This window comes from Dermacentor albipictus, chromosome 10 (assembly GCF_038994185.2).
Source record: "Dermacentor albipictus isolate Rhodes 1998 colony chromosome 10, USDA_Dalb.pri_finalv2, whole genome shotgun sequence".
In the NCBI taxonomy this organism is placed as follows: Eukaryota; Metazoa; Arthropoda; class Arachnida; order Ixodida; family Ixodidae; genus Dermacentor; species Dermacentor albipictus.
Genome location: NC_091830.1, coordinates 3,876,680 through 3,902,808, shown reverse-complemented (window position 1 = coordinate 3,902,808; position 26,129 = coordinate 3,876,680). Strand labels below are relative to the sequence as shown.

Sequence of the window (26,129 nt, the reverse complement as noted above, 5' to 3'; positions counted from 1 at the left end):
ATGTTTTCTACATCCATTAAAGTTCTTTCTGCTGACTCGGCGTGTCGGTGCGTCGAGAGTCCACCGCACTAGACACAGCGCCGATGAAAGCCGAGCGGGAGACAGTGCGTTGCTTTTGTACTCGTGATGCGGCGCCACCTCTCCCCATTTCCTGCGCCGTCACGTGCCCAACGACGCACGCACCGGGCGCGCCTTGAGTCAATCGGAGCCGTCGTGGCGTCGGGGAAGCGGGCTCGTCCCGCACCCAGGCCGAAATGTACCAAATTTTATTTTCAGAGCCATCAGTTTGTACTTTGTTTCCAAGAACCTCCTTGACAAACCTGACGTCAATCCGAGCATCTTTCGCGTGTTCTTACTATTTGAGCCATCGGACATTTTTGGTACCATCGCCCCGCCACCGACGACGACGCCGGATTTCCGCGTAATGGGGCACAAAAATTTGCTCGCCAGCGTCGCTGGGATGCGGTACGCGTTAACCACCGAGCTACGGCGCAATATTCCCTGTTCCTATGTTTTTTTTTCTGCGGAGTTTGTTCATCGTGCACACTTGTAGATTGGTGGCGGCGTCTGTCCGCGCGTGTATTTCGGAGGCCACAGCAGACAACATTGCTGCGAATGAAGGCGACGTGCGTGCCGCTATAGGACCCGCTTTAGAAGATGGTGGTGATGCGACAGCCTGTACCGCTGTGCGACACCGGGTGTCTCGCGTGTGTCGCGTGAGCTCCTGAGCAACACTTTGTAATGTGGTGAAACGCCGTTTAAATCATGCATGCGGGATGACCTCTAAGACGTGCGACGCATTTCTCCCGCATTAATTTACCGCTAAGTCGCCACAGTTTTTTTTATGTTTCTCATTGTTATGTTTATCGTCTACTTTTGTTGTAACCACACGCGCAGTGAGAGTTCTGTGAATTCTCACGCCCGATTTGGCGGTGTATTCAAGTGCCTTTTCAGCTATGCTACACAGCGGACAACAACGCAGCACTCCTTCGTCATTGTCAGTGCAGCCCAGTTTTGGTCGAGTTCTCGCCTCAGCACCGAAGGGAACGTCACCTGCAGCAAGCGAGTGCGTTGAATTGCGACAGCAATTATATGGACTTTCCAGTCACATTTCTGCCGTCGCCGTAAGGCTCAGAGCGTGAGGAGAGGGAGGGGGGGTTCTTCATCGACAGCTGCCGCTTACGGCGCGGCCGTGCGGGCGCCGCATCTCGAAAGCGGTCTGCGACGCGGCAAGAGTGCGCGCCCGCGCGGGCCTCATCTACAAAGAGATTGCCGAGTGCGCGTATAGTGCCGGTGGCTTCGTATGCACTATGTTTTCGACAGTTCGTTCGCGTTCAAGCGAGAGAGTCAATTCGATGGCTGCTGCTGCCGCGATTCCTCACTACTAGATTTTGACAGCGAGTTTCCGCGCTCATCGAGCGAGATGTGTTGGTGCTTACCTGTGCGCGCGTGACACCGTGCTTGTTAATTTAGTTAAAACAGGTTGGCGGGCTAGTTGGTTTGAATCCATGATAAAACGACACACAGACACAGCGCTGTCTCTTTGTGTCTGTTTTTTTTCTACAACCTCGTCAAGTCACACTTACATATTATATCATGGTGAATTTAGTTAGCAAGCGAATGTTTACAAGCTTATACGGCCAATAAAACTGCTATCCTTACTTCGTATAGCTATCTATTGATTTGCTATCACAATCGGTGCTCCGTTTTTCGGGCGGAACTGCGACTTTTTTTAAAGAAAGCGTTGTTTTATGCATTGAAGCACGAAAGTAAATGCAACACCATTGTATCTCGTCCGACATTGAAAATAATCATCTCGAAACTGGTATAATCTTCCAAATTCATTCAAATTGGATACGCCTGGCGAACTCGCAGGCTACAATTCGTTCTTGTTTGCTATGTGTGCTATAAAGCAAGCAATTAGAAGGTTAATTAGTTCAAGTACGTAAATTGGGTAATTAATCATTTTTATTTCTCGTACAGGTAATGCCCCGCCTCTTTGAGAAGTTTAGCTGAAGGGTTAGAAGTGTGCTATCTGCCACAGGTATTTTTCTTTTTTAATTTGGTGCACCTAAAGGAAATCAAACAAGAAAGAAAGAAAAAAGAACGCCTGGTTTATTGTCATCTTCGATGGCTGCCGATCTCCTTTGCTCGTTTCCTTACCGGCTTACCGTATGGCACTGGGCCGACATTCGGTATCTACGCTGCTTGGCTTCTTTTCCTGTCTCTGTTACTCTCCCGGATGCAACTAAGAAAACAAAGATGGCCTACGAGAGTGTGCGCAGCTTATTAGGCTCATCCTCTCTTGAACCTTTCGGCAACACAAAACGTTCCTCAAAACAAGCTTGAAAGCTAAAATGCACCACAGAAAGAGTGATATTATAACTTGCTTCTGTTAAAAGTCTGGCAATTAGATCCCTTCTACTATTTCATTCCAAGATAGTGCCAACGCACCAGCAGGCGCAAGCTTGTGTCTCGATACACAGGCTCATTTTCATGTTAGGTATATTCTTGGTTTGTCGCGAGTTTCATTTGCGGCGAACCTTCTGCACCCGTAATGAAACAGCACTTTTTCATCGCGCGGAAGACGGTAGAGAATGTAGGGACAAGAGAATGCGAAGTGTCCGTGCGTAACGCTGACGCACACGACTAGTTTGAGCACACTTCTAGCGATAAGCAGCCCACCAGTACGACATCGCACGATACCGCTGACACCCCACGCACAACGCCGTATTCTGGAACTGCTCGTCACAGTATTCCTTTCCGGGCGTGACACACGGCCCTACACAGCGACCCCTAGAACGCGGACGCAGTGATCAACGCAGCGCCCTGCGTCAAATTTTCCACTCGCGGCCTCGCTTCCTCCGCCACTGTAGGCGCGGGGCACCGCCATTCCCAGATCACGGTTCGTTGCGCCGGGCAAACGCTGCAGCACGACAGCGCCAGAGCTAAACAAGGAAATGGGGAGAAAACGAAGGGAGGGAAATAAAAAAAAAGGGGGGGGAGGTGGGGACTCGCGATTTCCCCGTCCGCAGGAAAGCGCGGAGAGGGAGCGCGCACGAGTTTCACGCACGCGGGGTGCGCGCCCCGGGGCTGCAACAGCAAACTTCCGCGCGGCCGGACAGGACCCGGAAAACAAACAGCGAGCACCGGCGAGGGAGCGTCGACGCTGCCACGTCATCAGCGTCTCCCGGCCGTCAAATCGCGAACGACAAACAGCCGACAACGCACTCCTTCCCCGGGGCCTCTGCAGTAGACGCCGCGGAGGAGGAGAGGCGCGCTGCCTGTCGACGGCGTGCGCAGACAGTCCGACAACGCAGTTTTCGCGCGGCACCAGCGCATTAGCTTAGCGCATTCATGGCGCCAAGGTGCTCGCATTGAGCTTGTACCACTTCGGCCGTCGAGCAAAAGTTACCTGTTCAACAGGGTTTCAGGGAGTCGGCAGTTGCTCCTCAACATCAGGGCATTCTTAATTTCTGCCCTTCACAGTGCGCGCGCAGCGTCGTCCGCCTCTCGGAGAACCACCGTGGCTAATTTCCAGTTCAATGATTAAACAGTGAGTTGCTCTTACTCCAGTAACGTTTGCTGAGCGTACCAGGGAAAAAAAAAAAACTGTACTACTCCCTAGCATCGATAAGGTGCCACACCTCTCTGTTTTCTGACCTCTCCTCGTGACAGTAACACACAAACGTGTGTATATATATATATATGTATATATATATATATATATATATATATATATATATATATATATATATATATATATATATATATATATATATACGTCAAGAAAAGATTCATGTCCCTGTGCACGTTGTCATGTGTGTAGGAAGCAAGCTGCAACAATTACATGCAGCGTTTCGGCTAGTAGTAGACTGCAAACTGCATTATCCCCACGCCAGGCTGCTTGCAGGCAGCAGTTTCAACAGAAAGAAACTGAAACAAAAGCGAAAATTCGGGACGATGGTCATGGAATAAAGTGAGAAAACACACTTCCGCCGCGCGCTCGCCACTGCCGAAGCCGAGCTCTTCCATTTCCGAGCGCGTCGCATCTGTTCAGCGAGCCCAGTGCCAATTTAAGCCTTCCTTCACCAGCACGAGTTAGAATGTTGACTCAGCAGCCGTCGCTAACGAACGGGCGAGCGTCCATCAACCGTAAACAAGCCAGTAACGTTGCCGTAAACAGCATTAAAGACCCGTTAGGCCAAGCCAATTTATATACGAAAAAAGTAGTTGCGGAGCTCGACGGTGCTGCATGGCCGCACGGTGTGTCCAGTTTGTCGGCACACTGCCAAATCAGTCTCGCGCAGAGGGGAGTGGTCGAACAGCTACGCTGCGCCGCGAACAACGGAAACGGCAGCGTCACTGGCGGCCGCCGGGGAAACAATGTTCAAAAACTGGCTGTGGCTTAGCTAAGGTTAAGCCCAGGATGCGAAGCATACTAGCCTTTATTTTAACGCGACAGCGTTAAGGAGCTCGTGTCGCAGAAAAGCCGGTGTCGTCGGCGTCGGCTCAGGCGTGCGGCGCTTGCTCAGGCGCACATTTCGTTGTCGCGCCGAACGCTGCGTTGCTCGACGCTCACCGCGTCCGATGCGGGGCGCGTAGTCGCTGCGCCGTAACAAAGCCACCTAGAAACAGTCTCTGTAGCACGCCGCAACCTTCGCTTCTCATTCCAACGAGCAGCTCTGTCTCCAGGAGGCATCTCACCTCGTGAGTGTCTAGCAGAGGCAAGCGCAGCTGCTTAGATACCGCCGCGACGCCGCGAGCGACGGCGTGAGTTGGAGCCCAGTTTCTCCTCTGTCGTGATGTCACGGTGTCACGTGGTCAGCCTTGAAGGCGACGCCGCGAGCGACGGCGCGAGTTGGAGCCCCGTTTCTCCTCTGTCGTGACGTCACGGTGTCACGTGGTATTGAAGGCGACACCGCCGCGCCTGAGGAGCTGGGTTGAGCTCTAGTAATATGCTTCGCATAATATCAGCACGCGTAATGCGCTCATATAGGCGCATGGTTAGATGTCCAGTCTGACGGCTCCGCACCAGTTATCTCCTATGTGCTTCACAGGACTATACGGACCCACGTGATAGACTCTATGAACGGCTCCCACTACCGCTCTATAGCGTACGCGGTGTGTTTGTGCTCGTCTCTCTTTCTCTCTCCCTTTCGCTATTTCTTTTCTCCACCACCCCTTTCCCCGTGCAGGGTGGCCAACCGGAACCAGCTCTGGTTAACCTCCCTGCGTCGTCTCCCCCCCGCCCCTCTCGGTGCGCGCACCGTTATTCTCGGCAGTCGCGGAACGAAGGCGCATGCTGCTCCGGCGAAAGCTGTTCAACTCGAACGGCTGGTGAAAGCCGAGCAGACACATACGCGTGCGAAGTACTTTAAAACTGACTCAAGCCGCAATTTTCACCATTTCCTGTCCCTACAACCCTACTTACGCCGTTCAGGCGACGCATATCTAAAGGACGATCGTAATGATACGCACGTGGTTTGTGACCTTCTTCGGTTCACTTATGAATAAAGCTGCATGCAGGAGGTGAAGGCTGGAGCGCTCACGTAAGATTTTTCTTATCTGCCCTCGACTCGTCTTGCGTTCCCAGGAAATGGATGCTTCTCCCTGCGCATTTGAACTATGCACTAAAGAAAAAAAGAGGCGCTTACTCAGTCTTCCTTTTTTCTCCTTTACTGAGCGACTCTGAGCGAGATAAGGCCTTAACAACGCTCGCCGAACAACGGAACAGAGCGGAGCTTATTTCATCGGCGACTGCGGCAGCGACGTTGGAAGAGGCTGGGAGTGCGAGAAGGACGATGGCAAGGGAGAGAGAGAGAAAAGAAAAGATGCAAGGAAAACAAGCATAACGAGAAACTGGGACCGCTGATTCGTCCATCCACTTACAACTCGCCTGAAGGCACAATTTCCATTTGCGCTGCGGCGGCTTTCGGTTGCCGCTATGAGGTCGGCAACAGTCGCTTACGGTCGTCTCCCTCGCTGCTCCCCATCGCAACCTGCCAGTTTTCTTTCGAAAAAAAAAAATAGTACGAGAAAACTAAAAAAACAAAACAAATGCGCGAGAAAGGTTAAAACGGGGTGTGGATCGGCTACGACACAAGCAGCAGTACTGCCACCTCCTTCTCCTCGCTGCACGCCTCCTTTCCAGCGAACCGAACTCGGGGCTCTCCCGGATCCACGTATACCAGGACTCTAGAATTGAACGCGTTCTTTCCACCGCGTCCCCTTTCTCCCAATCAGACGCAGAAACCCTTATTTCGCGTCGCCGTGTTTTTCGCTTCAGACCCGGAATGGAGAACGGCGGGGTCTCTGCACTTCAACCCCATTTGGTTCTCCCAAAAAGTGCCTAGTACAAAAGGGACAGAAAGGAAAGAAGCGGGAGAAAAAAATGAATGGGCGAAGAGAGCGGCGAGCAGCTTTTTTTTTTCTTCCCCGAGTGTCCTCAATTTTACCCAATTCACTCTCGTTATTACAATATTCTCCTTGTCTCGCGCACCCACTGCTTCCCTCGCCTTTTCCGAATCCCCGACTGCAAGGCGCCGTGGAAGAACGCCGTCGTCTCGAGCCAGCGCGCTCACAGGTAACGTGCCACTGCGGTCGCGCACCTCTGCGCTGCTCTCTCCTCACATCAGGCTCGAAATTAGCTTACTCGAGAGATAGCGCCACTTTCTCCTTTCTCGATTCCACGTGTTGCCGTGTCCCTAAGGCGCGCTTTGCCCCTGGGCTTGCAACCCTCGCCCAGCAACCCGTTTTCTCCATTTCGTAGAGCCTCTGTTTGCCTGCTTTTTTGACGAGCGTTCGTAGATTTTGAGTTCGACAAGGCGCAAGGACGCCAGTGATTGCGTCATCAAGTGGACGGAAGAGGCATCAGCATCCTCTATTACGAACTTCTTTTTTTCCCCAAAAATTAGCGTTACTTTATTTCACTAAGAATTCCATTTATTGAAGCGCTGACTCGCTGTGCCTGCCTTTGGTTGCTCGATACAACTTTGACGAATACACGGCAGGTTCATTCGCTCATTGTTGCAATACATTTATTCTCGTTAGCCTGTCCGATATCAACGGCGACTTCTCTCTCCTTATGCGACGAAGACATTGTGCTGCCACCTTTCGTCACAACACTGGAAGGGCATTTGAAGCTGCTTTCTCGCAGCATCGCCTGAAAGTTCTCCGGGCCCCGAACTCAGGGCACGCAATTGCGATGCCATACAGGAAAGCACACACAGTTTCCAATCACGTTCGTGCACAACAGCGGGCGCCTCGAATTATCGCTGCTCTCCGCACACCGCCAAATCTTCAAAGCTCTGACGGACTGCTGTCACTGTGCGCGCGTCCTCGAAGTGTGCTGTTGAGTTTTATTTCCCTTCGCGGATGCTAACGACGAGTTCGGCGAGGGACTTGCTCAGCGACCACGTAAACGTGAACCCTAACTTCCCTAGGTTAGCGGTGCTCGATATATATGTGTGTGTAATATGCCACGGATAGAATCCTGAGCAGCCACGAAACGAATTTCAAAGTAGGCGACATTAAAACCTTAGAAAACTACACTTTCCACGACTAAATGTAATGGAAGTGCAAATGAGGGCAACCGCATACGCGAGCTGGCGGACAATCCAATAACACAAAGTAGATTAAAGGATGCCATTTAACGCACTAATTGGAGCTGGTTTGTCTGTCACGCGGCTATCCCAAGTCGCGCTGAAAAGACAATGAGAAGTGTTTTAAAGACAACGCGCCGCGCCTTGTGTTGTCTATTTCCTCGTCCTTGTCTGTCCTTGTGTGGCGTTGTCTTATTGGCGTTACTCAGGATTCCAGTATTCAATGCGCATCGATGGAGCCTCACATATACGATGAAGTATGGCTTATATATAATCGGAATCGAAATTATTAGCACAAAAGTTACATATAGAGTGCACAGAAATAGGCACGGCGTTCCGGTGTATCGACGAGCGTGGAAGGCTTACGTTCCTTGTCGACTCAGCGACGACACCCGTAAGCTTTGCGAGGAGCACAGGCGCTGCTGCAAGAAAGGAAACGGCCTTCTGGCCCGCGGTGCCGGCAGCGACAGCCGCTCGCGTCTGTCTGCACGCTCGCTGTAGTTGGGCTACAGGGCCCGCGTACGCTATTGCCACGCTGGACACAGGGGCGAGACACCCGCGCTTCCTAATGACTGTTCCGCGCGGGGTCAAGCCGCGCGGAAAGGGGTACAACGTTCGGGGGGGGGGGGGATGCGCCTCGCGGACGCGCAGCTCAGCAGCCGTAATCAGCTTACAAAAGGAGCGGCCGGAACAGCGGGACCTACGCACACAAAGCAGCGCCGGCGGCGGCGCACCAGCAACGCGCCAGTTTGTTCCTCATTACGCGCCAGTCCGGGATTCGCCACCTCCGCAGTCCGGCCCCCGCTGCCAAGTCATCGGCATCATCATCATCCCCGGCGCGCAACCCGACGAACGGCTCGGGCTTTGCGTCTGCGAAGTCGGCAGCCGGCGTATGGCTGCGCTGTGGCGAGCAGCATTGCTCTCGGCGCGTCTTAGCCGAGACGGTAAGGAAAACACCGAGGATTATGCGTCGCCCGGGGAGCTGATTAGGTGCGCGTGCCGGAGAGCAAGAACACAAAGGGAGGCTTTGTGTTGCGCGCACCTCGCCGCCTTCTCGCAATCACTTGCAGCCGCGCCTATGCGCTAGCTGGCGCGGAGGCAAACAGCGCTGGCGAACACATCGGCGAGCGAATTCCGGGAGCCGACTGAAAAACGAAAGCCGTGGGATGTTGCGCGGATTCCATCCCGAGGCGCACCAAATCAATCCTGCAGAACACAGCAAGAAGATGCTGATCCGAATGCAGACACGTCAAGGGTACTCACACAAAATTGATGCAACGTGAGGTCCCTTTGTTTTGGTCGAGCCTATATAGACCGCTAAACAGCGGTGCACATCTGTGCAACCTCGTGCACTGACTTCAGAAATTAAAAGCAATATTTCCAGCTGCGCAATCTGCATGTACACTTCTTGCTTTCTCACGTTTCTTTTCTTATTGTTAATTCTAAAACTGGCATCGATAAAGGCAATAGTCGCGTGTAGCTTCTAGCTTATAATGTGCACAAGAATGCGAAAGTGCGCACGCTTAATATCGGCTATCGTGGTAAAACAGCAGCCAAACAAATCATGAGAGCGTTCATGACGCGGTTTACGAACAAGCCACCGGAGAAGCAAGACAAGGGGATTTGCCAATAATAAGAGGACCGCTAGAACAGATAAGGCATCGACGACGATCGCAAGTCTTTCAAGCGCCTCTCACTCATCCAGACGCTTCGAAATGGATGCGGCAGCGTTGTCAGAAAAAGGAACAAAGGCAATTGGAAAAGGGTCGGCATCCAACGGTAAGCTGGCCTCAAGGGGGCGCTGCAAACAGCGGTCGTCATTTTCCTGCGCCGTCCCGCAGAGGGAGTGTAGTGCTCCGTACGCCCCGAACCACAGTCATTGGGAAAAGCTTGCGCAGCTCAGCAGCACAGAGTGGCACCCGAAAGGCACACAGCGGACTCTATAATCGGGAACAAGAAAGAATGGGACGCAGTTGTTCAACGCGGCCCCCATAGAAAGGGAGGGGGATGGCAATCTCTGCGGCGAAAAACAACTGGCGTCCTACTTGTTCACTCCTTTACCTCCCCTCAGAACTTCCAAGAGCCGGGCCTCCTTTCTCTTTGCGCCGACAACCAATTTCGGCGCTTCCCGACCGACTCTATTTCGGGAAAGGCGAGCGTAATGACGACAATAAAAGGGAATCAGCGACGTCCCGTTGGCGAACGTGGGATCTAAAGATCTGCGCAACCTTCTCCACCCCACTGCAAACAAAGCCGGCTGCATCAAAGGTTGTACTCCCCCCATTTATGCTTCCACCGAACGCTTTTTCCCTACCGAACGCCCTCCCGTGTCGTCCTGCCCAAAGTCTGCATCACTACATCTCTCCTACCGGGTATATAAGAGCAACAACAAAGATTAAATATGGCTGGAAGACTATCATACCGTTTTAAGCATATATAATCCACCTGCTCAAAATAGTGATTACAGTGAAACTATAAGAACATGTGAGAACTGCTAAAATAGAAAATGCTTAAATAATTAGAAAAACAATCGCTATTACGAAGTCATTAGCCAACGCTGAGAAGCGACTCTGCTGTTAAATTTCGCGTCAGAAAAGCCATTTTCGCCGCTAATTAAGGCCAGGCTCGTGGAACATTTCTCGTGTCACTGCGGCTGGCACAGACTATTCGCGTGCATAAAGCATCTAAACCATGGCGTCAGTACAACCTTCACGACAGGACGCGAAGTGACCCTGCGCCGATGGTCAGCGGTACGCTTCAACAGCCGCGATGGATTGGCGACACAGTGCAGCTAGGTGTGCAACACGATGCCGCGAGCTGGAATTCCTGGCCGACAGTGCGGCTGTTCCGCACTCAAATTTCAGTGCAAGTTGAGGAGTTCACGGCAGCGGTCAGTTGATAGCTGCGAGCTAGAGCAGCTCCCAGGTATCCCGTATGATGTCGCTTTGGGAACTGAAAACAAATCGTTGAAGTAGATAATACGAGCGGATATGCGGTAACCTCGCTCCCCTCTTCCTCACGATCGAAGAAATAACTGGCACAGGCGAGAGTCAGAAAGGAAACAACGTGTTCGTCCACTACACAAGCGCGAAATAGAGATTCGGGTAAAACAAATAAGACGGGGAAGGGAGGGCGTGCCTGCATCAATACGGTGCCGGTTCGCGAAGCGTGACTGTATTTCGGGGGACCAAAGACGCCGCGGGAGAACGCTGAACACGCGCAAGTGCACCACACTCGAGGGCGCAGCCTCCGAGTCGTGGCGCGTGCCCGAGGACTCCCCACCTAGTGGTTCACAAATAATGCAGCGCCGCATTATCCGCGCATGCGCCTCGCATCCGGAAGGCCTCGCGCGGCGCCGCACGCATGCACCACGACTGCACGGAAGGCGGGAAAGAAGAAACGAAAAGGAGAGAGGCCCAGCCTTCCGTGCACGAGGGGGTCCTCAATTTTTCCAATTCAGTGTCCTCCTGTGTTTTTCCCGTTTCTTTTGATCCGCCTGCTCCACATGTTTGCGCAGGGTTGTTTTTTTTTTGTTTCAAGATTTCACGTTTTTATCACCAGCCCAAGTCTCCTTTTGCCAAGAGCGCTAGTTCGATAGCCTGAGCCTGCTGTCATTGATATACATTTATTTCGGTTTTGATTTGCTGGGGGCGTAGCAATGCGCCCAGAATAGAAGGATATAAAATAAACAGGGGACGCTCCGATGGACTCCACGCAGGAGGGGTGACGACAACGACGCTATGTCGAAGGACGCAAGGCGACGAACTGCACAGTCCGCACATACACGTAACTGCAATGCGAAAGAAGACGGGGCCCGTCGAAATTGAAAAATCCGCGCCAGACTCGACACCTCAATGCTTCGCCAGTACGGTGCAGCATGCCGTGGAAGCGGGTGTTTGCATCAGCCAATCACGAGCTCCAACGAGTACGCTAACGCGCTGCGTCACGCCGCGCCACGAGCAGTCCCGCGCACGCGTCTTCTGTTCGGAGGAACAGCGAGCAGACGACGTAGCTCTTGGCGGGACAGAAGCGACGCCTGGTTGACTTCGCGGAGTTCGCGCACGGCGGCGCTTAATTACCCGCATGAGTTCGCAGAGCTTAGCAACGAACGTCGGCGACTTCGATGCTGGCCCTAAACCGTCTGACGATAAGACGGACGCTTTACAAGCGCGCTCGGTGCGACCGCCGAGCCTGGCCGATCACCTGCGCGCTCTGATACTGACGGGTGCTCACACAGTCCCGCTGACTATGCACGTCTCTTTGCTGAAAGGCGCTCGTGGTGAAAGCCGACTCCCGGTCAGTTGTCATGGCGAGAAGTGCTGCTACAGACTATGCAAAGTGTGCAAGTGTGAAGTGGGAATTTCTCCTCGCCTTCCGAAGCACCACCCCTGACAATGGTCACACATACACCGTGAAAAGCCCGCCGTCGACGTGCGGCACCTTGGCCGTAGTAAATGGCCCGTTCCTGGACAGGGCTGCACAACGTTGCACTGCATTGCTTCCCTCACCAGAGCGCACACGCGCCCGGATTCCAGACGACTCGCGTGCAGTCGCTGTGCCTCGTCGATCCCCAGTTTTTTGTGCGTGCGATCAGCAGTGTTTTTCTTGCTTTCCTTCGGAGCGCGGTCGCCGAGGCGCGCCTCGTATCTCTTCTTTTCATCTGGGCCTCACACTCAGCGGCGCGAAATGAGATGGTAACAAGAACGCGGGTCGCGAGAACTGAAAAGGAAGGCGCAGCGGGAACAGAAAGACGGCGACGAATAGGGAGTGCGGTGCGACAAGCACATATATTCGCATGTGCGACACACGGGGATGCAGCGATTGCAATACGTGCGAAGACTTTGTTGTTCTCGTTTCGCTGATATTTTTTGCATAAACGACACAACGAAGTGCCGATGTGTGTCGGTATCTTAAGGAGAAATAAAAAAAAAGAAACACGGTTCTCGTGTCGTGATTGGTATACCAACGGCAAGCACTAACACACACACACACACACACACACACACACACACACACACACACGCACCGGGCGTCTCAACTAACATACACCAAGATTTAAACATATGCAAATGTCACGTAGCTGAACAGAACCAATGTAATGCTGTTTGCTGTCACTTGTAGATACTCAGATTATTTTTTCACCCCGCCTAATTAGATAATTAGTCTCATGTAATTAATCAACTTCTAAACATTATAATTAGATTAAAGTATCAATGATAAAATTGTAAGGCAACATGAAAAACTCCCTGTACAGCTTTCTGTTGCTCAATACGTGCTACATAAAAGTGTTTTTCCGAGCGTGAAAGAAGCCCGTGAATACACCTATAATTGCCGCGCGGTTGGTCGCTCGAGGCTATTTGCATGTATTCGCGGGCGTCATTCACGCTCGGAAAAAAGTAACAATGATAGAATATGTAAGCGTGACTCAAGGAAAACCTAGAAAGAAACAGACACAGAGACAGCGCTGTCTTTGTGTATCTGCTTCTTTCTACGTACTTGTTCAGTCGTGTCTATACATTCTATGGTGGGTTCAAACCAACTAGGCCGTCAACGTGTTTTCACTAAATTTACCAGCACGGTGTCACGCATGCACAGGTAAAACAGGTAAAGATCAACACATATCGCTGGAAGACAGCGTAATCTGTGAAAATTCTGGAGTGAGCAATCGTGGCAGCAGCCGCGAGCCAATTGACCTGCGTGCATCCGTCGCTTCAACGCGAACGATGCGTCGAAAGCACAGCGCATGCGAAGCTACGGGCACTACGCTCAGTCGGCAAACATCTCAGATCGGTTTGAAGATGAGGCCCGCGCGGGAGCGCAACTTGGCCACGTCGCAGATCGCTTTCAAGACACACGAGCGCCGGCAATGCGTCCCTAAAGCGTCCGCCAAAGCGTCTACAACGGCATCGGCAATTCGCGTGGCCAACGCCGTAGTAGACGCCGCGGTTGTCTCCGCTCTGTACAGAGCGGCGGGCGAGGAGGACATCCAGGCACCGTAGCAGCCGCCGGAGAAGAACACCCCTCCTCCTTCGCCTCACCCCACTGCCTCGCGCGCCAAAGGAGTGGGCACGCATCCAGGCCGCGTTCCTCGCTTACGCCCGGGAGATTGAACCGCATTCGCCGGCTAGCCCTCACACGCTTTCACTCATACGGAACCTCCCGGCGACAGCAGAAGTGCGCCTGGAGTGTCTATACAATTTTTATCGCAATAAAACACTTTTATGTAAGACGTATTGAGCAACAGAAAGCTGTAGCGGGAGTTTTTCGTGTTGCACTACAGGAGATTTCCCCTTCTGTAGCAGGCAGGCGTCGTGCCCCTCCTTGTGGCAGTTGCCAGCGAGCTCGCTTTCTATTCTCTGTGATTCGTTTGATGTTTGCAAACAATATAACTAAATAATAATAAAAACGCATACCACGAGGCCAGCTATTCCAACGAGGCCTTTAGGGATAGCCTTCCTGACAAGCGGCTAAGGCTATTCGGTACTACAACAGCGGCAATGATCAAATGGACACGTTACCTATACGCCTGTTGCTACGAGTAGTTTCTGTTAAAGCTTTCCACAGTGATAGCAGCGCCAGGAAGCAGAGCACAGCGAGAGGTCGAGTCAAAATGGGAGGGACGCGATCGATGACAACACCAATCGTATATCACGAGGCAAGAGCGCCCATGTTCTTCATATGACTGGGCATGGTCACGTTCGATATCAGAATTCAGGCTTGATATCGGAAGATGTCGGCGCGTAGCAATCAGACGAGCAACGAAGGGTGGCCGCCTCTCTTCTCGTTAATGCCGTCGTCTCATTTTCGTCGGGACTCTGGTGTCGGCAACGGATGTTGCGGTAAATGAAAGTGTCGCAGCGTCACCTGGCAAGGTGGGCGGTGCAGCGACGGAAAGCACAGCCAGGAAACGCGAATGTGCGACAGCACACTCGACAGCAGTGAAGTGGTGCAGCGCAGGTCGAAAAGGCGTAATCAAGGAGGCGAACGAAGTGATTTGTGCGTAAAGGCGACTTTCCGGAGAGGATGGAAAGGAAGCGGGCAGAATCGATCTCCGATGCCCAAGCAGATAAGGAAGATTACTGCCCCGCGCCGGCTCCTTTCAACTCCGGCTGCGCAAGGTGGGCCCGGTGCACAGATACAAAGAAACAGGCCGATGCCGGAGGCGCGCGCTTTTTATTATTATTATTTTTTAACGACGCCTGCCGCGCCTAATCGGGTGCAGTGGGGCCGAAGGTATGCCGTGGAGAGAGTGTGCATATACGCCCAGCAGTGGCAAATTGCTCTGCACTCGCACATATGCGGCAATGCTGTGCGGCATGGTAGAGATTTAGTACGCCGTACAGCAGCAAAGGTAAGGATTTAGCGTTAGCGCTGCGTGATAACTACTGCGCTTGCCCAGTACGCAGAGACGCTGGGTCTCCTGCGAGCGTATACGCTAGTTCAGGGATCTAGCGTTCAACGCGAACGCACGTAACGCGCTAACGCCTTGCGTGCGGTATCGTAGGCGAACGTGGGGGCGCATATCGAAGTGGCTGCCGCCCACTTCGCATCTATCAAGTCGCCATACTGCACTGCATTCTTTGCCCAGTTCACTCCCAAGTGATGCATGTATTTGCTTTAAATTTACACCACCATGCTTCGGCAGGCAAAGTGTCAGCGGTGAGTGAGAATTTGGCGCTGTTTCCAAGATTCTTTCTCGATTTTCCGTCAAATAACACGAGCGACTGCATCGGTTGTATACATAGCCTGCGAGATCTTGCGGCGCCGGTCGCAAGCGACGCGTGTAGCAAGATCGCAAAAGTGCCGACGCAAGCTAAATTTTTGTAAGCTAGTCGGTGCCAGCGTGGTCAGTGAGTGCGAATAATAAGGATACAACATAGGATTACTGTGAAATTTGAAGTGTGTCTGATTTACTTGTACTTTGCGAACTTTACATCTAGGTGGCGTCACAGGCGCTTGCGTTAACCTTCCGCTCGGTTCCACTATTCTAAATGACTAAGCAATGAACGATAGCGTTAGCGTTGCGTCACCCGCTACCACTAATGCAAGCATCTTACGCTGCACTAAAACTCCATTTATCGAGGCGCATGACAACACTGTTACCTCGCAATTTCCGCCCGCCTTTCCGGGCTATACCCAACTTGGATAGGAAAAACAAAACAACCGTCGTACGACTCTACGGGAGCAATGCTGTATACAACGCTCGACCGTTGCTTCGAACATGACGTGAAATCGTCGTGAATTGAGAACTTTAATAACGGCAACTAAGCGGCACATTTACCGGATCAATAACCCGATGCCAATTATTGCCGCGTGCGTTCATCTTTCGCAGTTAAAAAAGTTCAGGCAGATTCTCGTCCAACTATTTCGAGACCTCATCACACCGAACAGGCTGGCTATAGCGTATTGCCGTGTATAATACGAGGTGGTGGACGCCTTTCGGCCATCGCCCGGTAAACACATAAGCGTCGACCTTGGTCGCTGTGTTGTGCAAGCATGACCGTGAGCGCACAAACGGAAAGCGGTCCGCAGGTAATGTTCTTACGAGATGGTCCCGCGAACCATACACAAAGTACTAATGGAAGAGTTAAGCTTGATACAGGCGTTAGCCACAGCTGTAAAATCGTCAAATGCACGTAAACGAACACACAAAGAATGAGGAGGAGGAGTGAAAGTACTAATGGAAGGGTTAAGCTTGATACAGGCGTTAGCCACAGCTGTAAAATCGTCAAATGCACGTAAACCAACACCCAAATAATGACGAGGAGTGTTGCTAGCTGCAGGCAGACTTAGCGTTGCAAAAAATTACCGGCGATTGCTACGCCTGGGCGCCGCGCTTATCAAGTGCAGTGCGCTTTGAAGCATGTCACAATACAAACAAGTGGACGAAGGCACAACAGACCAACACGCCAATCATCCCACCTCGCACCGCTCGAATGCAGCACACACGGCTCACCACTGAGACTCCGGACCAGAATCCTGGAGAAATTTCAGGAAATGAGCCGCCACCAAAAATATCCAGTCTTCGCGGCAACAACGTCATCTGTGCATGTCTGCGGGGTCGCACTGCGCTTCATGCACCTAGTAACATTCGGGGAAATCCGGCAAGCTGTCGATAATGTCACCAAGAGCATGGCAATATACGCTGACTCGGTGCGGATGCGATCAAGGAGGGCGGCTTCAGTTCTGCGTGGTCCTTTACACAGAATGATGGTGCCGTGCACATCGCAACGAACAGACCAAGCTAGTCAACTTCATCATTGCGTCTTGAGGAGCCTTCTTCGTTGGCCTGAACTTCCAACTCCTTCCTCATCAGAAAGGCCTCTCCCAAGTGTGAAGTTTGTGGTAGCAAGGAGACGTGCCGCTTTGGTTACCGTCCTCGTTTCAGTGAACAAGTGCTCTGCACGCGCCCCACTCGGCATGCTTGACGACACGGTTCCCTTTACGGAAAACCGGATCCTTGGAGCCTAGTCATAGCCGACAGACGGTAGTCGCTTGGAGAGCACTACGTTTTTGAAGAGCATTCTATACGAATGACTGCACTCTTCTGCAGTTGCCTCCGTCGTGCTTTGTGTGGACACATTTCCTTCATACATTTTTTCCCATCATCTTTTCTGCCCTTCTCCTTTGTCCCCAATGTAAAGCAAGCCAACCTGACACATGTTACGGTTAACCGCACTGCCTTTCATCTCTTATTTTCTCTCCCTCTGAACTCCCAACGCTGTGCGCGCAAAAGCCTCGTTGTCTGCTATGCCAACGTGCGACAGTACCAATTGGAAAAAGATAGTAAAACTAATACTGCGCGACTATTTAGCGCCGCGCAACGCATTCTGAATGCACTTGTCAATCCCGTTCTTGCTGTAATTGCAGGTCCGACTTTCTGTCTGGAAAGAGAACAGGTTGCGACCGGCAAGACTTGCGTTTAATGGCACCACTTTCACACGCACTATCTAGAGGGCACGACGCGGTCAGGTACCGGGAGGTTGAGCACCGGGACCACATAAGCCGCTCCATTCGCTTTGTCAACAGAAGCGTCGGTGTATAAATGCATACGAAGGTCGTACCTCCTGTCAAGCTGCTCGAGCACGCGAGATATCGCACTTCCAACGCACGTGCAAGGCGCTTGGTGCAACAGTTAAACATTTTAAGATTCCACACTTTCATGCGACCAAGGAGGCTGCAGACGTGCAAGTTTTCTCGGACACCGAAGGCCAAAGACGAGAACGGAGTCGAGTGCCACAAAAGCGTGAGACTCACCCTCTCACCTCCACGAATTCATAAATTCGTAACATAGTGTGCCGTTTTCTTTTCGGAAAAGTCGCGTTATATCTAGACGATTTGTGGCGGATGTAGCGCTGATAGCTTTCTACGTACGTACATTTAGGCTTTGGGTGTAGCTGCTATTACACCATCCGGCGCGGCACCCGTAAAGTGAGTATTCTTGACGTTGAGCGAGGGTGCCTCGCGTAAGGTGTGCCCCTCCTCCGCGCACAGCTAACTGGCCAAGCACTGCACAGAACAATGGGCCGCCTACAGCCACGGCCTTTTACGAGTGAGCTCCGGCGTAGATGTGCACAGACAGACTCTCGGTGTCCAATGAAGAGGGAAAAGCCAGGCCAAAACAGCGGCCTACGAAACTCGGCTCCGGCGCGCGAAGGCCGTGATAAATGACCGCCCGCTCCATTAAAAGCACGGCGGCGCAGACTTGGGCCGATGGAACGAGCGAGGGAGAAGAAAGGATGTACCGAGGGCGCGCCGTGGGGAAAACAGGAGGCGGAGAGGGGAACGAACATGGTTCGCGCGCGGCGTCATGTAACGGAGCTGCGGGCCGAGCGGCACCGGGCACGCCAGTGTTCTCTTGCCGCTGCTCGGCTAATTCTGCTGGCTTCTCTTTGTTACTTTGCTGCGCCGAATCGGGGATCAGGGGGCTAGAGCTGGCCGCAAAATCCAACGGCGGTCTGTGCTGCGTGTGCGTGCCCTCGAGTATCGAACGCGCACTACGGAGTGTATAGCTTCCGAGCGGCGCCACCGATCGTGCACAACACCCAAAGCATTGTGCGGAAACGAAGTCAATTTGCTTAGTAGACCAAATCAGATGCCGCAGCGTAAGCCAGAATCTGGTGGCCACGCCTTCCACAACGGTTTCCCAACTCTTGTTCTGGCGATGTGGTGATTTCAGTTTTCTGCTGTGCAGTCTGACTCGTTACTGCTTTTGAAAGTGCAGGACAAGCCGTCTTCGCCATAGCTTGCGCAGTTTTTCTTGAATAGCGGGACGATAGCAGATCGTCGGGAAGGAAGGGCACGTGACGCAAAGCTCGTCGTCGAGATTTACCACGCACACGCAGCCAGCTTCGCTATATGGGCGCCAAAGTTACCGGCCACTGGTGCCGTTAAACCTACTGTTATCTGTCCCTGCGTCGTGCATCCTTACATCACGTCCACCTTGAATTGCCCCACTGTGCTGTCCTCGGCGGCCTTTAGCGCACCTCTCGAGCTCCATTTTCGGTTCGTCGTCAATCGGCACTTCCATGCCGGATAGTGTATCGTCTGCGGCTGCTGAGCCCCGAGGCTGCGAGGACCCTGAATTGATTTTGACTGATCTACTGATCTTGAAGGACGTGTTCATAACGCTATTAGAATAAAAACGAAAGAACAACCAAAGTGAAAAGGCCGAGCTCTGAAACAGGCCTTTTGGGATAATATGGAGCGACAGTGGAGAGCTTCGGCACAGGCTCCCGGCACCACTACTGCACTTACTCGCGGAAGAGAGAGTTTACTGCCAGGACGCCTTGCCGTGTCGAAACCTGGCCTCCTACTCAACATGCGGGGACGAACAGAGACAGAGGTGGGGAGTAAGGAGAAAGTTGTGCGCTTTTCTACGTCACGCTTTGCCAAGCGTTGGATGAGAGAAAGGATCGAGAGCGAACCACGGGATACCGTGATAAGAGAAAGCTAAACAACAGGACTCGACGCGGATAACGCTGGCGGCACAACACTGGCAAAAAGGCAACCAGGGAAAGGCGGGCAGTTCGAGCGCGGTACACTGAATCGCATTACACCGCCATGCTCGCACACGATCGAACGCTCGAGGGCGCAGTGGGTGCAGTGCGCGCGATCCACAGCTCGTGTAGCCCCCCGCAGCACACGCGGGCCACCGGCAGTGCGGCGAAGCACAAGCGATAACGACGACCTGGTGCTCGACATGCATGATGAGATTACGCGTCTGTACGTGTGACCCCACTGACGGTGGGTCCCGTGAGCGCAAAACCCGAAGTCGCCTACAGAACAACCTTACTCACACATTCTGTACTCGTATGAGGCCAACGGCAAACCTGGAACTGCGCACCGGCGACGCGCGGTACTGCGCGACTGCGCGTACTCCAAACCGGCACAAGGGGCGCCGCACGCAAGACACAGTTGCCCTCACTTATTTGTCCTTAGCATGTTGAAGTATCAAGAGCAGAAAGGGGGACCGTTATATGTGGCCTTTTTAGACATCACAGGAGCACATGCCAACGTAGACGGCAATATTTTCTGGGATATTCTGGAAGAGGAAGGCTTAGGCGACCATTGCCTACAGCTTTTGAGAGCGATTTAGTTAGAAAATACCGTTTGCGTTGAAAGGGCAGGAATGAGGAGCGAGGAGAAAGTTGACATCAACAAGGGACTGAGGCAGGGGTGCCCTTTATCCACACTGCTGTTTATGATGTACAAGGAGAGGATGGAAATGGCGCTAGAAGGAGGTAATATCGGGTTTATTATCTCATACAAAAGGCGGGTGCAGTAGTAGAGCAGCAGCTTCCAGGTTTGCTTTATGCGGACGACACTGTGTTGCTAAATAGCAAGCAAAGTGATATACAACGTCTGGCTAATATCTGTGGCAGGACGGCGAGAATTTAAGTCTGAAATTTAGCGTTAAGAAACCAGGTGTTACGGTATTCAGTGAAAACAGTGAACAGACAGTGTCAATGCAGGGCCAGGAAATACCTCGCGTAAAAGAATATAAATACCTTGGTATATGGATAAACGAAGCCAATAGATGTCTGGAAACGCAGGAAAAAAAACAATAACAGTAAAGGGGAAGAGAAATGCAGCCATAATGAAACACAGAGCGCTATGGGGATACAATAGGTACGAGGTGCTCCGGGCTATGTGGAAAGGTGTAATGGTTCTAGGACCTACTTTTGGAAATGCGGTTGTTTGCTTTAAATCAGGGGTACAATCAGGACTCGGTGGTAATCAAAGGTCAGTGGGACGCCTCGCACTGGGAGCTCACGGGAAGAGTATACAAATGAAGCTGTGCAGCGTGATATGGGCTGGACAAGTTTTGAAGTGAGGGAAGCTCGCAGCAAAATTGATTATGAAGAACGACTGAGGAATATGGAAGAAATCAAATGAGCTGGGAGAGTGTTCAGATATTTGTACAGGAATAATACTGATTCACAGTGGAGGAAAAGAACTAGGAAGCTTACCAGCAAGTATGCGCCCTGTATGGTAAGCAAGACAGCAACAACGAACGTCAAGCGGAAAGTCAGAGAAGCTGGCATAATCTCATGGGTGGCGGCAATGGAAAAGAAACCTGCCATGAGTAACTACTTATTTAAAAAGAAAAAAAAACGAAATCAGGTAAGAAACAATTTATGATAACTTAAAGGGAAGCTCATTACTTTTCGAAACGAGATCAGGATGCCTTAGAACACGCACCTATAAAGCGAGATATAAGCTGGAAGGAGAAGCTTGTGCTTGCAGCGGTAAAGCTGGGGAAACGATGGAGCATGTTTTATTAGAATGTGAAGACATCTGCCCAGCGGTCGATTTAGGCACCACTGGCCTCCTTGAAGCCCTTGGGTACAGCGAGAGTAGGGGGAAAATAAACATGTCTGCAATAGAGATTAGTAAGAGGGGACTGGTAAATTGGTGCAAGTAGGGAAACAACAAAAAAACAGAGAGGTACAACAAGAAAGTTCACAATAGGGGTTCAGAAACTTTGGTTATGGGAATTCATCATGGGGTTTTTCTTTCCTTTTCTTTCTTAACATAGGTAAGACATTAGGCAATGTAATAGCAAGAGCTTGGCGGCACAATCCACCGCCCCGTTCCAAAGGGGACGCTCATAGCATCCATCCAGTTGGACGGAGTAGGCATCCGTAGCTGCAGCATGTCGTCAATAATAGGTTAATAAGAAGTGAGCATTGCGGTGCACTCGATACCCGCGCCCACGTGCACCGTGCCTGAGCCTGCAGCCAATGAGGAGGCTGCGCGACAGCAGCGCAACTGGGACGTACCTCGATAGGCGTGAGCGTGTGCGTGTCGGTTCCGTGCACGAGGTGTGCGGGCAGCCTGGTCGGGTGGTGGTGGTTGAGCAGGATGTCGCTGTAGGCCGCGCCATTGGCCGCACTCAGGTCGCACGGCACGCCCTGGTGGGGGCTCTTGCAGGGCAGGAAGTTCTGCACCTTCTTCTTGTGTCTGCACGGCAAAAGGCGGCACTCGGTCAGGTCGCGATGCCTTCGCGCACGGCCGAGGGAACGGCGATGCGTACACACTGGCACTTCACTAAAGGGGGCCCGACATTACAATACTCGTAAGGCAGCTAAGCGAATTCAGTTGCAACCCATGATAGAAGAAAAAAAAATCGCGGATCCCACTCGAGGTGGGAATCGATGTAAACGAAGCTTTCTGTGCTGTTCGCGCTGATGGACGATAATTAGCGGCGATGTTGGCGGCACATGTTTAATTTCTTCAACTTTTTAGTCCAACACGAGAGTGGTGAATCGATGTTAAACGTTAATTTGCATGCACCATTGCTCTTTGTCCGCGTAGTCAGCAGAACACACACGGATACGTGTTTGCTTGAGGCGTTGTTGTGCGTCACTGTTCATAATCTCTGAGAGTGAAGCATTACCATTGTCTCACACGGTACATCGCATCGTGGCTGAAGTGCTAAATTTTAATTGAATTATGGGGCTGCAGGTAAATCAATAAATTATTACATATTTGCATGTATACATTGTATACACACATTCGCGGTCCGCACCACATTTCGCTGCGTAGCGAAGACGCTCCTGGGTGTCCTCGACGCTTGGAGCCCATTTTTCTGGCGCGTCTTTGCGTGCTACTTCTGCACATGTGGTCAGCACACTGTTCAGACGCCAGCTCCAAGCGCTCTCTTTAGGCCATGGACGATTGTAATGTTTGCACTGTAACAGCCCAGCACGCGACCTCCACAGCCCAGCACCTGTACTTTTGTCGCATATAGAAAGCAAGCACAGTACGTGCCATACGCACGGACTACGCCTCCCGGCCCGCGGCGGCGCCGGCCGGGTGGTTATGATAATTTAACGACACCCCCTTTGAAACGGGGCGGTGATAAACAACCACCTCGCCTGCTTGATTTAATCAGGTATGCTATACATGTTTTTTATTTAGCATTTTTGTGCACATGGCCTTAACTTCTATTTTTCCTTCAAAATCCATCTTGTACAGCTAGCTATCAGACTGTCAGAGATGCGGTCCTATCAATCTTCACAACGTATTTCTTTTTCCACCGATATTCTAAACATCTCTTGCTTATCTCGACTGTTCGCCGGTTGACGCTTCCGTCCACTTTAAACTGCAGCGCTTCTGGAAGGTGTACCTATGGTTATCAGTGGGTGAATCCCTTCGCATACCATTAGGATGTGCCGAGTGGCCTCCGGATTCTAGCTGCAGCATACACATGCCTCATCTAATTGCGAATATTTGCTCAGGTATTTTCTTGCCCTTAGGCAACCGGCTCGAGCATCAAACAGCAAGGCACTATATACCTTTTGTGTTATCGTACAGATTTTGCCTTCAAATTTCTTTTTTCTCATTGTAAATCTCCATGGTCCAGGCTTTTCTAGTACAGGTATACTTGTGCACTTTAGCTGCCTATTTATCTTCATCCATGTTGTTGAGTCTTTCTTCAGAACTAATTTTATCTCCGTGCTTCTCTTGACTTCAAAGGAGGCCCGACCCATGTCACACTGCACTGCCTCATTTCTGGTTTTACCGTGGACTTCCCGAAGCCAACCGGCCTGCCGATCTTTGGTTAACTTCCAACCCCGACAAGTTATCCGATTTTAAGCACAGAATGGCATTTGGGAACGTTAGCGCTTGCACCATTACTCCTTTACTGATTCCACGCACCACCTCTACTTATCGTGGCCCCAGAGTGCTCTATATTGCAGCAATCCTCCTCCCTTTTATTTTCAGATTATCTTGGTGGGTACTTGAGTAAATCTTTCCTTCGTTTACGTATACGCAGAAGTATGTATATTGCTTGGCTATGGGTATGATTCGCTCTTGAATTGACACCACGTAATCACTCGTCTCTTCATTAAAGACCGTAATTCCCGATTTCTCTGTGCTAAACTCGAGCCCTAGATTACTGTCCGCGCTAGCAGCAGTGGCGCAGTAGCAGCACGCGCGGAGGCGAGCGCCATCTGGCGGCGTGGCAAGAGCGGCACGCGCGGCGAGACCATCGCAACAGCGCCTGGAAAGTCGGGAGACGAGGCAACGGAAGCTTCGCTTTAATGTAAAGTATAAACGTACACAAGAAATCGTCACCATGACACGATATTCATTTTGCAGTCAACGCACACCACGTGCTGCACGACTTATTTTGTCTTTGAACAAACAACGTGCTTCGTGTAGAGTACAACGCGAAAGTTGCATGTGCTTACTCTCTCCCTTTCTTCCTCTTTCTATTCCCCTTTCCCCGACCCCCAGTGTACGGTAGCAAACCGGATGCTGTTCTGGTTGACCTCCCTGCCTTTCCTATCCTTGTTTTCTCTCTCTCTTGCATGTGATCTGTCGCACACTAAAACACAAGCATTTCCTTAATGCCCCTGAACCACTTTTTATTGAAGTGGAGAAGTGGATTTGAAGTTGAAATAGGCCATTTCAGAAATACTTTGTAGCAAAAGAAAGTACTTCGGTGAGTTCAGAATGGGCAAACACCCTTCACGGTGCTTCCGCTCCTCCTTTAATGCATCGCACTGTGAAGGCTACGGAGGAGCTGCGCGTGGCCACAACGCTCCGCCTACTGAACGCCACCCTGTTCAAGTCTGATATTTGAATGTTAACGCACACGCCACTACTGCTTCCGATTTTTGCGCCAACACTCTTAGGCAGAGTTACACCCTTTGGGGTGTACCTCTGCCACACAACGATAATCGTCATCTGCCTTGCCTGCGTTTCCTTTCTCAAAAACGCGGTGCCACGCCCGCTACTTTCCTGTCGACAATGCTATGTCATGCTGTTAACGCGCATGCCGTTTGTTACTGGGAAGTACCGGGCTCGCCGTGCTAAAGAAAGGAAATGCGGACAAGACAAGATGACGATTATTGTTGTGTGGCAAATGGGTGTAGTTCTGCTTAGGAGTGTGCGACGCACCATCGTAAGCGAAACGCTGTTGCCTAGCTCAGCCTATAGGCCGCAGTGCGCTTCCAGCCAGCGCACTCGCCGCGGCACCCCGCGGCGGCAGGGCTCGAGTGGGTGCTCGCGCCCATACATGCTGACCGTGCTACGCGGACCGGCGTTGTCCTTCACCAGCTTGACCGGCGGATAGCAGCCACACCCAACTTGCGCATTTTAAAGCGCTATCGATAAGTATGCGACGCGTCTGACGAGGAGCGGCCAGGAGTGAGCGTGCACTGGCAAGCGTGCGTGTGGTCTGACCCCATAGGTTTCGCGTGGCTCGAAGCTAGTTGAGCGTTCTGAACTAGTCGAAATGAGCGAGACCCGACGGCTACCACACCGACAAGCAGGCTCGCCAACGTTCAGTCCCCGCGCAGGCGGCCGAACGTGAGCAGACGATAGTGGGCTTCTTTTTTTTCGAAAGTACGTGATTCTTATAGAAATTCGAAAGCATATTTTCGCTTACACTTCAGACTGTTTGTCAAACTGCGTAAACAAATGTACACAGTAACAACAGTAGGAAGAAGCGAGCTGATCCAAACACCCTTCCTCATTGATGTCAGCTATTGGCCAGTAACAGCCGCGTGTATCTGTTATATTATGAAATAAAGCGGCCAGAAAAGAGTGAGGATCAGGCTTCTGTTCAAATGAGAGCGTTTCAGAGAAAGGAGACTCCACGCTCCGCTTGCGAGCTCCACGCGCTGTACACGACTCCAAAGGCCGGCGGAGATGGTCACAGCAGCGTATGATATATCCGCGGACTATGCTCTTTCACCAAGCCCGAATGGTGGTTCAGGACCCACTTAACGAGGGCATTTTCTAATCCTTCTAAGAAGGCCTCTTTCTAACCCCTCTCTCCCATCCTCAGTGTAGGGTAGCAAACCGGAGACTGATACCTGGTTAACCTCCCTGCCTTTCCTTTTCAGCTCTCTCTCTCTCTTATAGTGCCCAACACACGGAAGACTAGTACACTGCAATCTGTGAATAAAAACTTTCGTTGGTCAGTTATCAATGGCAGCGACCAATCAACTAACCTTTCTTACGACAGAGCTTTCGTAAGCCTACATAAAAACGGGACGCCAAAAA

General features: G+C 51.7%; 1 protein-coding gene across 6 annotated transcripts in view; it reads right to left on the bottom strand.

Annotated features, from left to right (window-relative positions):
- The window catches only part of pxb, a 408,186-nt gene that overhangs the window by 15,916 nt on the left and 366,141 nt on the right, over nt 1-26,129 (bottom strand). For all 6 annotated transcript variants that reach the window (XM_065444315.2, XM_065444311.2, XM_065444313.1 and 3 more), the window contains one exon: nt 21,890-22,070. In XM_065444315.2, the coding sequence (XP_065300387.1) occupies nt 21,890-22,070 (181 nt within the window). The remainder of the gene's footprint in view (nt 1-21,889; nt 22,071-26,129) is intronic.